This window comes from Carex rostrata, chromosome 3, assembly GCF_964058835.1.
Source record: "Carex rostrata chromosome 3, lpCarRost1.2, whole genome shotgun sequence".
NCBI classification, from domain to species: Eukaryota; Viridiplantae; Streptophyta; class Magnoliopsida; order Poales; family Cyperaceae; genus Carex; species Carex rostrata.
Window position 1 is genome coordinate 113,333 of NC_135920.1, and position 13,862 is coordinate 127,194.

Below are 13,862 nucleotides of genomic sequence, written 5' to 3' on the forward strand. Positions count from 1 at the left end.
GTCTTGCCTTTTGCACATCAAGCCCTCTGGAACTAACTGCAATAGCATAGAGAGACCCACCAACACTTGCTGAAGGTACCTCAAATATGTGCCGACCAGCCATGCTGCCATGCGATATTATATTAAAACAAAAAGATTTGATAACCAAATGGCTGCCAGAACAAATAATTCATGCTATAAATAACAGCTCCTGTTTTGGTAAGTTGCATAAACTCCACTTCACATGAAGGATTGAAAAACAAGGGCAAAAGATTAAATGGCTGCTAGAAACAAATAATTCATGCTACAAATAACAACTCGTTTTTTGGTAAGTGCATAAACATCACTTTACAGGAACAGCTTAAGTAGGTTAACAGCAGGGCAGCACAAACAAAAATTTCAAAATCAGGGATTTCCATTCATAAAAGCACAACATTTACAGGAACTGAATGTTCTGCTGGTACGTAAACAGGTTTAATTTGGACAAACAACCCCACTTTAATCATATATAACTGTAGTAAATACTGATCCCAACTGATTGGGTTATGCAGCTGTTGAGAATCAAGATTGTATCAGGGGTATTTCGGAAAAAGAGTAATTAGGGAATAGTTTAGGGACCTCTATGTATTATGTGCAACTATATAACCCAATTTGGGGAATTAATGAAATTAAGTTTCTCAAATCAATTTGGTATCAGAGCACAGACCGTCCGCTTCGTTTCTGCTCAGTCTGCTCCACCAAAAAACTAGGTTACTAGGAAAGTCACGTTCCAACTAAGGATCAAGTGGCGGATTGCCTCCCAAAGGGTCTTAGCTCTTTAGGTCTTTCTAGATTATGTGACAAGATGGGCTTAGTGAATATCTTTCGCCCATCTTGAGGGGGAGTGTTGAGAATCAAGATTGTATCAAGGGTATTTCGGAAAAAGAGTAATTAGGAATAGTTTAGGGACCTCTATGTAATATGTACAACTATATAACCCAATTTGGGGAATTAATGAAATTAAGTTTCTCAAATCAATTGCAGCCAATTCTGGAAATTTTGGTGATTATTTTGGACAAGATTTAACGAGTGAATTCGAATCAAAGCTCATATTAAATTATATAGGCACAGTATAAGCACATAACACATAAACATTGGATCGCTGCAGTCTCAAAATGATGGTATTGTTCTGAAGCTAACCAAGATTCTGGTATCACTGCACACGAGAAAGATATACAAAAGAAGAGCCGGTGTACAAACCTGCAGCACCTCTTATAGGTTCGGGCAGTCTCGGACTCCAAAACATAAAGATACAACCCGGATAAAGCAAGATGACAAGGGTGCCACTCAGCCATAGAATTGCCTATTCCCTAAACCAAGTAGATAGCACCAAATAAGTAACCAATCCCATAAAAAGTAAAAAAAGCGTGAAAATTTGCATATGCATTCAACTTATTCATGCCAGTATCTTACCACAGTTGCGGCTACAAGCATGGTTTTCATATAACCGGAAACCAATATAATTGTATTATTTTAGTATCTTCTTTGAGAATTCCACAAATAAACCTCATATGCAAGTATACATAATGCATTAACTGAATACATACCCTCCAAACCAAAATCCTAGCATTAGTAGTCAAATCAGCAGGATGCCAAAGAACAAGATCAGCTTCATCAGCACCTTGGTCAGTGTTTTCTTTTGAGTTGTAGAATAAATCCATCAGCTCAACAATCTTGTGGTATCTTTCGGGTGAGAAATGGAGGCTGAGATTTGGCACTTGAACAGAAATCCGAGATGACGGATAGTGTGGGTGAGGGATTTTGATCTACAAGAACACATAATGTTAAAACAAAATAATTATCACCTACCGCATTTTGATAAAATTAAAATGGGAAGTGTAGAATAGTTAAAACAATTATAGCAGGAAGTCAACACGTAGTGTTAGTCATGCCGGCAACATATAACACTACTAGAGTTCTACCAGGATGAAATAAAAAAAAAATACTTTGAATTCAATCGAGTATCCAAAATTAAAGGAAATTAATAACTACAAAAAATTGTAGTAAAAGAAAAACCTGGTCGAATATGAGTGACATCCCACATGGGTCAAGAATGGAATATACTTGTCCAGAATCACCTTCAGAGACTGGTAGTCTTGCTTGACTTGTATTCTCTGCATTGGAGACATGTTGACCCTGTGACAAGCTGTCACTGAAAAAAACTGCCATGTCCCTTCCGGATACCCAAAAGTGGGAGTACATGCTCTGTCTGTCATCCCGTGGACCATCCTATAGTAAATTGAAAACTTTATAAAAGAAGCAAAGAGATTTCAACATAAAAGAGAGTTTTACATAACTAAAAACATAACTCTCCTTGCTAATTCGGTTTGGCATTTAAAAAAATAGAATAAAATCAATTTTAGGTGAGATATCTTACTCCAGTATGAAATGTAAAATGACCAAAATCAAGAATGAAGTTACTATCTCCGAATGAAGACTCGGTAGATCTCAAAGGAATCCAGACTTTTGGGGCATCAAGATCGATATCAAGTCCAAACCTATGCAAAAGAACCAGAAATAATGATACATCGGTAAAAATAAGTTTATAGGAAAAATGGACCCAATATGCAAAAAAATTAAACAGCAGAGCCAATTTAATCGGTTTGGAATGATAGTGGGACATTCAGTGACAGAAAATTGAAATAATATCATATTGATAATAATGCATCAATTATGAACCCCTGCAACCATAAATCAACAGGAAAAAAAAGACCAAACATCAGAGGAAAAAAAATCCAGCATAGTACAGGCTGCCCAGTCTGTTGTGTACTTCTGAAGTCTGAGGATAGAGTAGCTCCCTTCACCATCCCCTAATCTAAGATTTTACAACCCTGCCTCTCTTCACCGCCACATATGCTCCACCCCGCCTTTTCTCCACCCACCCCACCTCCAACTCTGCCTCTCCCTACGCTAGCATTCCTACTTCCTAGCAGCAATCCCAATCTAAGAAAGAAATCAAACCTTGCTCCAGGCCTAGAGAATCAGAGGGTCACCACCAGCTTAGTTACCACAGTTACCAGCCTCCTAAACCACCTCCTCCTTACCATAATCCCTACTCCCTTTTCTACATCCTCCACCCAACTCTGTGTCACCTCTCACTGTCTTCCCAACCTCGCCCCCACAGAGAGAGGACAGTGGAACTCTTGACCAGAGAGGCTGCCAACCTCCCATGCCACCACTTCGCACAGCTCTTTTTGAAAAAACAAAAAAGAAATAACCCAAAAGAAAGAAACTGATGTTGCTGTGGGTGTAGGTGGTTAGTCGTTTGTGCTGCAGCTGCTTTATGATTACTGTTGTTGCAGGCCACACAGACCATTAGTGGCGGCTATACAAGATTCCAAGCTGCAACTACAGAGCAATGACAAAGCTGGAAGACAGTTGCTGCTAGGTTAGGACTTGTACTCTTCAGTTCTCTAGATATGTCTTGATTTTTGTTGTTACTGGTTGGTATTTCATGGACTTATTGGAGTTCTGTTGTTGTTGGATGTCAAGGTAGATTGATGTCTGTGTTGATGATGTTTTTATGTGTGTTGTGCAAGTAACTAATGTAACCAAGGTTTTAATTTTAAGATGAATTTAACACGAGAGAGGAGGGGGGAACCTGCTTTGCTCTTCCAAGACTATCTGAAGCTGCTCTTGAGCCTTTCTTGTTACTTTCTCAAACTTTGACTGATAAACATAAGAGAATCAACCTATAAGATTGTAATCCATCAAATTGTCTAAATATACACAAAAAGAAAAAATGTAATTGTCCATTACCTGTAAAGCTGTTGCAGTTTCCATTGTGATTCTAGGGCTAATAGCATTGCTCCTTTTCACAAACTCAAGAAACCTTTCATAGCTAACCATTGAGACCTATGAAACAAAAGGGCAAAATATTAACTGTACAGAGGCAGCCTCCGAAGTCTAGCATACAAACAATATCATTGGTAAGAAGATCCTTAAGAATGTGCAAAAGCATATCCATTACTTAGGTCAAAACTAATTTTACTCGATGTTCAAATCTGGAAAGAAAATCCTTCACAGAAACCATTTGTCATCCAACATTGTAAAGATGACAAACAAAAAATTAAAAGGCCCAAGATACCCCCTTCATAAAATTGATTTCTGTAAGACTATCGAAGAAACCTCGATGCATGCAAATTGTACATCTGCCAAAAGTTACTAATTTGATCCTTTCCGAACTATGGATGAAATCGGAGCGATACTATCAATTTAAACCTGTATGTCCACCGATACAAACAGAAATAATTATGAGGATAGGGATATTAATATTAAGGTGGAAAGATACAATTACAAAATCGGATAGATCCCTTGCAAAAGGATATGGTTACAGATGGATTTCTATCAGTCATCTGAATTCCTGATTTCTTTTACTTCTGTTGGAAAACTAATATTTTTACACACTCGTTATTTATCGTGCAAGTCAAATAATATATGCAAGCTTATTATCTATTTTCAATGCTGAAGTTATAAGCTATTATTAAAGCACATGCATTTGTTGTATTTGCATCTTTATCCATAAAAAGTTTGACTCACTCCAAATATGTATCAATTATACTAAATATCTTGTATTCATATTAGCACGGTTTTGAACTTTGACATCCATTCAACATCTATTATGATTTTAGTATTATAGACTCTGCTTCCACCCCTAATCTGGATTCCTCTATCAAACTAGTATAATTATCTTGTAAAGGGTTACCGTGACATGGCAAGGAGCTATAGTAGCTGAAAGCTTCCAGTCCAAGTCTTCTCCCAGGGGAGCATGCATGAAACTGGCAACCAAAGCATTGCTCTTTCTCTCACTAACAACACTGTGTGCAAGTGGGCCCTCAGGTGAAGACAATCCGCAATACTTCAGTGACATATCACAGCAGATGCTCTTAGAATATAACTTTGTCGCCACATGGAGATGCTCAAACCTACCACAAAGGACCTCCACCCCATCTATATTGATGATACGGGCTGCAGCTTGAGTGATGGAAACATCCAGGAGGAAGACAATCATGTTTGGAGAAAGCTTGCCCATCGGAGAAAGGGTGTCATCTTCTTGTTGATGGTAGCTTATCAGTTTATTGATCGCTTGCCATTCTTCCTTTGTTAGCTTTTCTTCGTCACCTAGCACTTGCTCGACTGATGTGTCTTGTTGTCCCGAAGCAGTCTCTCCATAAGACCTATAAAGAAAGAAATTTTACATGGCTTTTGCTCTTACAATTTGATGAGATCTAAGAAGGTACAACAAATGACCTGTTACAATAAGTTACTTTAATGATACAATTAAAAAATAAAAAATTCATTACCATCCTAAAGGCCACCAGCTTTTCTTGGAGGAAGCCTTCTTCCTTGACAACTTCACTGACTCAACCTTGGCATGGGCCAGCAACCTAAGCAGCATAAATAAGAGACGGGCATTTTGCAAATTTGTACATCAGAATTATAATACCACATAGGGATCAAATCAAAAGCTTTATTGATTGCCGATTAAGTAATTGACAATTGACCGATTAGCATGAGTTCGAATGGAAATCACTGGAGCTGATCAATCTTAAGCAAGCAAGTGGTCTGTGAAGAATTAACCAATAAAATATGGAAGCTTTTTAAATGAGATCAGAAAATCAACACCCTGGTCATTTTCATAAGAACTGGAAGTCCAGTGTTACTGTGGAAAGCAGGCTGTAGATCTATTGATTTTTGTTATAGGATTTTTCTCTTCTTAATGAGCCCAGTTAAATTGTACATTTCTGAAATTTGAATAGCAGAGGATAAAGGCCCTTTATTAATAACTTGGGACCCACCTCCAGAGTATAATGACCTTTGAGTCAAGAACTCTTTCAATCTGCCTAAGCTCAGAAACATCTGTAGTTGCCGGCTGTTGGAGTGAAGTTGCATATAGTTGCACATATCGCCGACGGAGCTGACAATGGTCCTTGATTCTCTCCCAAGAAAAGAAGTAGCTAAGACCCAAAAAAAACATAAAAAATAAGTATGAGCATATATTATTTACCAAAAAAGAAAGAAAAGGAATAATGGATAAGGACTGTTTTGCACTTAGTACTTTATATCCAGTTTTAGCAGATTGTACAATCCTTGTGATACTTTGCTACTAGTGAGAATAGAAGAATTATGACCAAATTCCTCGTGCAAATCAAAATACAATTATGACCACCTCAGTTGTAGTGCAACACTGATCGAATTATTTCTGGCCTCAACAGAGAATGAAGGAAAATAATAGATGAGATAATCAATTTTATTTTACAAATATACATGTGCTCGTACCATGATTTCTTCTGACGCAAGCTTGCCAACATAGCATACCGCCACCAACCACGAGGATCATCTAAAACTGGCACTACAGGCCTCAAGTGAGACACCTCAACACGTGTTTTGAATCTTGAAAAGGTCTCTAACAACTTTATTCCGTTATAATATTGAGCCTGATAAAAAAAAATTTAGAACATATCTTTAAATAAAATGTTTGAACTCATACTAAGCTAACAAATTGCCAAGATGATAGAAGGAAAGAAAAACTACCTCAGTGACAGTTGAAGAAACATCGGCTAGGAGGACTGATGCCTTCACAAAAGGATTATTTGGGTCACCTCTTTCGTCTTTGCCAAGCCGCTGGTACTTAAGGACACCATTTATAGGCGAAACCAAGTATTGTCGGTTAGATGCCCAAACTGAATTTGACCCAGGCGAGCATTCATCTATCCCATCTTGAAAAATCTACAGCCATAAAAATCAGAAGAATAGCATGCATTCACAAAACACTAAAATGGATGAGACAATTTTACATCAATTTCAAGTTAGCAAAACAAATAGCACGAAGAAAAGCTAACCTCACTCCATTCAGAAGGACTCAAGTCCTCCCACTTCTTATCAATTTTCCAAGGAGTAGAGTCTGAATCGTGATATACAGCCAATCTATGCAGTTGCACTGACTATAAAATGAATTAGATAATTCAAGTCTACAAATACACTGTCACTATCTATGCCAGTATTAAGGTTTGCAACCATACTTACTAACAGGTTAAAGTCATATGAACACAACAATTATAAATAACTTTGAATCTGTCACTATTTTTATCAAAAGGACCCTTAAATTCTCCCTCTCTCTCACTCCCCTACCTCCAAATTTTAAACCACCTAATATTCTTCATTCTTTGTTTTTGTTTAGTTACCAGGATGCAGTTGACTTTAAAAGGTTCGACAAAAGAGTAATCACCCAGGAAAATGCAAATTTTTATTTTATTTTGACCGAATTAGAGGTAATTTGATTAAAAAAGTTGATATGTTTGATTAATTTACTATTAGAAGGCTACCTGCTTTCTCCAACCATAAAAAAATGAAATTACAGCTTTAAAGAGTTGAGTTTTCATGCTTGTAAGGTTTTATGATATTGTCATCTTGTAAAATTGATCTGAATTTCTGATTTAAAATTAATTTTATCAAAAACTAATAATATCACTAGCTAACTAAAGGGATGAAACCATTTTTAATCTCCAGCAATTATTATGGGGCTTCTTCACAATCATTGAAAACACAAATAGTTCTTGGCGATACTTGATAATAAAAGGGCTCTTTAACCAAACTACGTCTATTTGTATGCCTAGAAGACACTAAACATAAAGCCAAATAGTGCATACCTTACGTAGCTTATCTAGTGCAGCACTTGTATCAAAGGTCTCATTTCCCTTCCCATCCACTGTGACAGCTGCAAGTTTTGACAAAGTGATGCCTGAGCAAAATGGATGGCCTAGATTGCTGAGAGAAAAAATCAGTCCATACATACATGTCACTAAACATGCGTCGAAATGAGAATGTAATTTAAACTCCCTCTAAAAGGGGAGAATAATATACACCACTATGTGTACTATTTATATATTAATACCAAATAACAACAGACAGATACCCTTGCCCTGATATTACTGAACTGATCATCTTAACGCTTCCAATTACTTTAGTCACAAGGGGCATCTGATTATCTTGTTTTTCTTTTCTCTTATTCAAAAAATTGTCTAAAATGCACAGATGCCAAACTAGTCTGTTATAGAAAAAAATATGAAAACAAGCACGAACCAAACGGTACAACCTCATGACACCATGCTAAAGCATATAAATCAGGTATGTTCATAAAAAATACCAAAGACTTCAGCACTGTTCCAAAAGCAAAAAAAGAAAGAAACTACAAAGAAAAAAGAAAAAAGTACCTGACAGAGTCCTCTAACCGAATATGCACATTGCTGATAGTAACTTTCAGGTTTCCTAGCACTGTAGCAGTTAGGGAACTCACCCATGCAGTTCCAAAGGATGCCTGTCATAGAGCAATATTGCATTAGTAAATACTGACATGAAAAGTGTTTAGACAAGAATTAACTGTAATGCATCAAGTCACCATACTGATCCATCTTTTGAATATCCGCTTGTAGCTTCAAGGGTCGCTGCCTCTCTCTCCTGCATGTCCAATCATAACAGACCTTTAGAAGGGCTTCTAAACATCATTTATCTAAAATCTGATTTTTTTTTTTTTTTTTTTTTTAGTGAGAATAGTTTATACATCTAAAGAAGCATGTTTAAGATACAAACCTCAATCTGCTGGAGTTTGGCTTCGAAAAGCTTTTCTCTGTCTTCAGGCTTAAACAAATTAAAAAAATATACATATATTAGTAATGACAAAAGCTTCTGGTGGCAACTTAGGTATAATGAGGATCATTAAAAGGCAAGGACTACAAGGCATGTTAACAAATACCCCTCTAATGAGTACAGAACAATCCCTGCTGCACCCCACCAACATTATAGGATTTATTATACAAAGATGCCCAAACCACCATGTCTATCTCACTTAATTGACATAAGAAAAAACATCATTTCATTGAATAAAGTGGGGGTGGGCATTCCAAGGGATATTCTCACACGGTAAGGTGCACATGAGAATTCAAGATACTGCAAGTGTATATAGAAACTTCCCATTTGAAAAAGCATATATTACCGTGCTGTGCTGGCCATCTGGAGCAGGCTCCGCAAGAATAAAGACACGGTCAATCAGCACTATAACAGGATCCTTACCGAGGCTTTTCCATGGAACCTTTCAATGTACAATTGATGTATTGTTAGGCAGAAAAAGAAGAAAAAAAACAATAACAAAAGTGCAAAAACTGCAATGTTTTGCACCAAACGAAGAATGAAGAGTATTTAATCTGATATTTCCGCAAAAAAGAAAAGGCATGGTCACCGATTGAATGCATGAAAATGCACTGGTATCCCCCAACTGTTTCAATAGTACACAGGCAAAAAACAAAAGGGTGTAACTATTGGAGAAATGGAAAAAGAGTACCTTTATAGTTATTGTACCAACAAAACCAGCTTTGACTGTGACCGGAAGCTTCAGCGAATTGAGTGCTTCAGCTTTCAGCTTCAGATCCTTAAGCATGACATCACCTGTTATTATAAAAAACATATTGTGTTAAATACCCTCAGCATCTAATGTAAGTAACGTGTCCAGAAGATGCTAATCCACAAAATTGCAGATAAGGTTATCAGCAAATTCACCACGTAAATTCTCTTGTTTTTCCTACTGTTTTACATACTTGAAACTGACACCCAACTTTTGGTGTTGCTTACATATAATAACCGAGTTAAAATCAAGGTTAAATCAAAGCCAAAAGTGACTAACTTTGACACTGATTTTTAATTAAAATCAACCATATGATATATGTCCAGTACATAGAAATTGGATGAATAAAAATTAATTGACTTGGTTTAAGACAATTTTTAGGTTTTAGCCTAATTAAGGTTGAAGGCAGAATATCAACATTCAGCAGGATGTACCATCTCCGTGGTCTTAATCTGGAGGAAGAATAGTAATTGCAAATAAATACAGCCTATGTATGATGTCTGTTGACTTAATTCTAATTGCAGAAATACCCATCACACGTACAAAGCTTTCAGGGAAATATAACCAATAAATAAATACTAAAATATAGACAAAAAAATCTTAGATGAAGCCTATGAAATGCACCATTCCACACGCTGATACGAAGGGCTTCAGTTGACAGACCCTCCACATAATCACCCAAGTACTTCTTCAGCAGACGTGACACCTGTCCAACCGAGACAGCGATCATAAGATAAGAATAATCCGTGGTATAAATTAGCAATTGCATTTATTATACATCAAACAAAAATATCAATTTAAATCTTTGGTAAAATCTGTAAATTAGCAATCGTTATAAGGAAAAAATATATCACAATAGGAAGCAATTCACTATGATTCTCAAATTTCAGCATTGCAGATTCATTAAGCATTTATATATTCAGAAATTGTTATAGCACCCGGTTAATACCATACAGAGAGGACCCATACATATTTCACAAAAATTCACAAATTAATCAAGATTGTAGCCCTTGGCAGACAAATATCTTTCTCAGAAAGTGAATATACCGCATTTGTTAGGGAACAAATGAAACAAGTGCTTTTAAATTTTTGAGTTTAATGGAAAAGGAACATAAAAATTAGCCTGTTGCTGTATACAGACTGGCCTTCATGTGAAGCCATACGTTCTCTCTCATTATCTCACATTTTCATATGTATGGCCTTTTATGGTATATATCACCGTAGATTAATAAAATGCTGATCGATATATATCAAAGTTTTCTCAAACCAATTACTGAAATTTTGAAAAATTTATAAATCACTAATTTTCAGCCCTCCTGAATAGTAACTGAAATCTGACTATTTTTACAATGATTAATATCAGGTTCAAATTGGACAGTACCAACCTGGTATGGAACAAAACAATTTTGACCTTTGTTTGATTTTCCACTAAATTCAGGCCAGAACTTGCTTTACATAGACTAACATTAACCATAGTAACTAGGGACATGTCCAACCACAACACTAGCAAATGTGGTGATACTCGATCATTGAACAACTATCCAATTTTGATTACGCAAAATACAAATTCAGACGATTAAATCATAACACAGTACTAAGAATGGGAATGTAGTTTAAACCATAAGTCCTAGCAAGATGAGATGAAATAGGTCATTTGAAACCAAATGGTGGGCAGCAACAAGTCACTGAGATTTTACTACTGATACAGGTATCACCATAACTATATTTTTTTTTTTTCATTTCAATTAGCACTAGACGACCAAAATTGAAAGGATTGTTGCTTATTTTAACCAGAAATTCCTTTTTTAACTTATGGTATGAGCAAGCGCTGCAGAGGCAGGAGAAGTATAAATATAAATATTAAAAAGCGAGGAAAAATTGAATGAACGCATACATGTGCTTCGAACATTGGAAACCTCGTAGATTAGAACCGAACCGAGCAGCTTTCGACCATTTGGTGGACCTTAGAGGCGCACGCCGATCATCGCCATGGATTTAATTTTTAAAAAAAGGTGTGATGCGGAGACAAAAAGGTGCGGAGACGGGAGAGGGAGAGGCCACTCAACTCAACTCAACTCAAGGGTTAAGAAAAGAAAAGGGATCCAGATACAGCCAAAATGGAGGGGAAGAGAGAAGACAGGTTGTGGGGACAAGACAAGACCGCAGAGAGAGGGGTCAGAGGAGAGAGAAAACTTGTTCTATTACTGATTTGGAGACTGAGGAATGGGGTCCAAGGGGAAGCAATGGTAGGTGGCTTTTCCTTCGCATGCTCTGCCTCGCTGATCGCTGGTCGCTGCACGAGTTGCTGGGCGAACTTCGCGGAGTTGAATTTCGTGCAAAGTTTTCATTTAAAATCTCCTACATCCGACGGCTGAGATTGCGTCTAATGCGTGCTTTGCTGCAGATAACATTTGTAGTTTTCAAGGTCGTGCCTGCATTTATTGGGCCTGAGAGGAAAATTTATTTAATTACTAGATAACATTACAAGTACGAAGACTAATTAAAAAAAAAAACAAAACTTAAGAAAAATTCAGCTCTAGTCATCATGAAGTGATTCATATCACACCTAAAAGAATTAAATCCAGGCCAGCTCCATCAATTATATTTATATTAGTGGCTAACTGGATATTGAATTGGTCTCCCTTAAGAAATTTTCTTTTACATAATTATAAATTTAGTATAAACAGTGCTGGATCCCATTCTGTTAGGAGACGGATTCAATTTTTACAACAAACATATATATATATATATGATTTGGCTACGGTGCTATGGGTTGCATAGAGGGCTACGGTGCTACGGCTCAATATTCGAGTTTTCAAAATCCTAACGGTCGATCCGAACCGTTCATCTTGTTCTGCATATTAATATGTGTTTGGAGACCAAATTTTACATTTTTTTGAAACTTTTTACTATTTTTTTAGATTTATTGAAAATCGTTATTTTTCAGACAAATCTGAACCATAAAAAACACCGATATTCAATAAATCTAAAAAAATAGTAAAAAATTTTCAAAAAATGTAAAATTTGGTCTCCAAACACATATTAATATGCAGAACAAGATGAACGGTTCGGATCGACCGTTAGGATTTTGAAAACTCGAATATTGAGCCGTAGCACCATAGCCCTCTATGCAACCCATAGCACCGTAGCCAAATCCTGTGTGTGTGTAGAGAGAGAGAGACGGGCTACGGTGAGCCATGGAGTAAAATGAGTTGGTGCTCCATTATATATATATATATATATATATAGATGAGCTAAGGTGAGCCATGGAGTAAAACTCGTTTGTACTCCACGCCGTATTTTCATTTTGAAAGTCCAAACTACCGATCCGAACCATTAGATGTGATCTCCATATTGAAATGTGCTTGGAGACCAAATTTTACATTTTTTGGAATTTTTTTACTATTTATTAAGCAATTTTGAAAATTTTTATTTTGCTCTGAACAGTAAAAATTTCTGGACCATAGGATCAATGATTTTGAAAATTGCTTAATAAATAGTAAAAAAATTCCAAAAAATATAAAATTTGGTCTCCAAGCACATTTCAATATGGAGATCATGTTGACCGGTTCGGATCGGTCGTTTGAATTTTCAAAATAGAAATATAGTACCATGAAGCACCAACTCATTTTACTCCATGGCTTACCGTAGCCCATCTCATATATATATATATATATAGAGAGAGAGAGAGAGAGTGACTAATGTGCATTCGAATGTATATGGGCCGAAATACATACGGTCCAAATTCGACTTTTCAAAATCCAAACGGTTAATCCGAACCGTTCATCTTGTTCTCCATATTAATATGTGCTTAGAGACCAAATTTTACATTTTTCTGAATTTGTTTACTATTTATTAAGTATTTTACAAAATTGTTGATCCAACGATGGCTACTGATTTTACTGTTTTGTTAAACCACCGTTGGATCAACAATTTTGTAAAATACTTAATAAATAGTAAACAAATTCAGAAAAATGTAAAATTTGGTCTCTAAGCACATATTAATATGGAGAACAAGATGAACGGTTCGGATTAACCGTTTGGATTTTGAAAAGTCGAATTTGGACCGTATGTATTTCGGCCCATGTACATTCAAATGCACATTAGTCACTCTCTATATACATATATATAGAGAGATTGGTTACTCTGCTTACATAAGCATATGAGGGTATATGTTTATAAGTCATTTTTTCGTTTTCAAAATTCAAAAAGTCGATCTGAACCGTTAGATGTGATCTCTATATTGAAATGTGCTTGGAGACCAAATTTTACATTTTTCTGAATTTTTTTATTATTTATTAAGCTAATTTGAAAATCGCTGATCCAACGGTGGCTTTACAAAACAGTAAAATCAGAAGCCACCGTTGAATCAGCGATTTTCAAAGTGGCTTAATAAATAGTAAAAAAATTCAGAAAAATGTAAAATTTGGCCTCCAAGCACATTTCA

General features: G+C 36.2%; 1 protein-coding gene across 3 annotated transcripts in view; it reads right to left on the minus strand.

Moving 5' to 3' along the window:
* The window catches only part of LOC144552074 (uncharacterized), a 35,593-nt gene extending 24,121 nt beyond the window's left edge, over positions 1-11,472 (minus strand). For 2 of the 3 annotated variants that reach the window (XM_078300165.1, XM_078300167.1), the window contains exons 1-20: positions 10,040-10,145; positions 9,356-9,459; positions 9,011-9,106; positions 8,608-8,655; positions 8,422-8,475; positions 8,232-8,335; positions 7,668-7,785; positions 6,861-6,962; positions 6,553-6,747; positions 6,298-6,455; positions 5,817-5,975; positions 5,322-5,405; positions 4,724-5,195; positions 3,778-3,873; positions 3,620-3,687; positions 2,396-2,516; positions 2,035-2,247; positions 1,566-1,784; positions 1,219-1,328; positions 8-104 (exon numbers count right to left, since the gene is read on the minus strand). In XM_078300165.1, coding sequence (XP_078156291.1) covers positions 8-104; positions 1,219-1,328; positions 1,566-1,784; positions 2,035-2,247; positions 2,396-2,516; positions 3,620-3,687; positions 3,778-3,873; positions 4,724-5,195; positions 5,322-5,405; positions 5,817-5,975; positions 6,298-6,455; positions 6,553-6,747; positions 6,861-6,962; positions 7,668-7,785; positions 8,232-8,335; positions 8,422-8,475; positions 8,608-8,655; positions 9,011-9,106; positions 9,356-9,459; positions 10,040-10,145 — 2,724 coding nt within the window. Of the gene's footprint in view, positions 1-7; positions 105-1,218; positions 1,329-1,565; positions 1,785-2,034; positions 2,248-2,395; positions 2,517-3,619; positions 3,688-3,777; positions 3,874-4,723; positions 5,196-5,321; positions 5,406-5,816; positions 5,976-6,297; positions 6,456-6,552; positions 6,748-6,860; positions 6,963-7,667; positions 7,786-8,231; positions 8,336-8,421; positions 8,476-8,607; positions 8,656-9,010; positions 9,107-9,355; positions 9,460-10,039; positions 10,146-11,309 lie in introns of those variants that run through there. The other variant, XM_078300166.1, reaches the window with a different exon arrangement.
* Between the last annotated feature and the right edge of the window lie 2,390 nt (positions 11,473-13,862).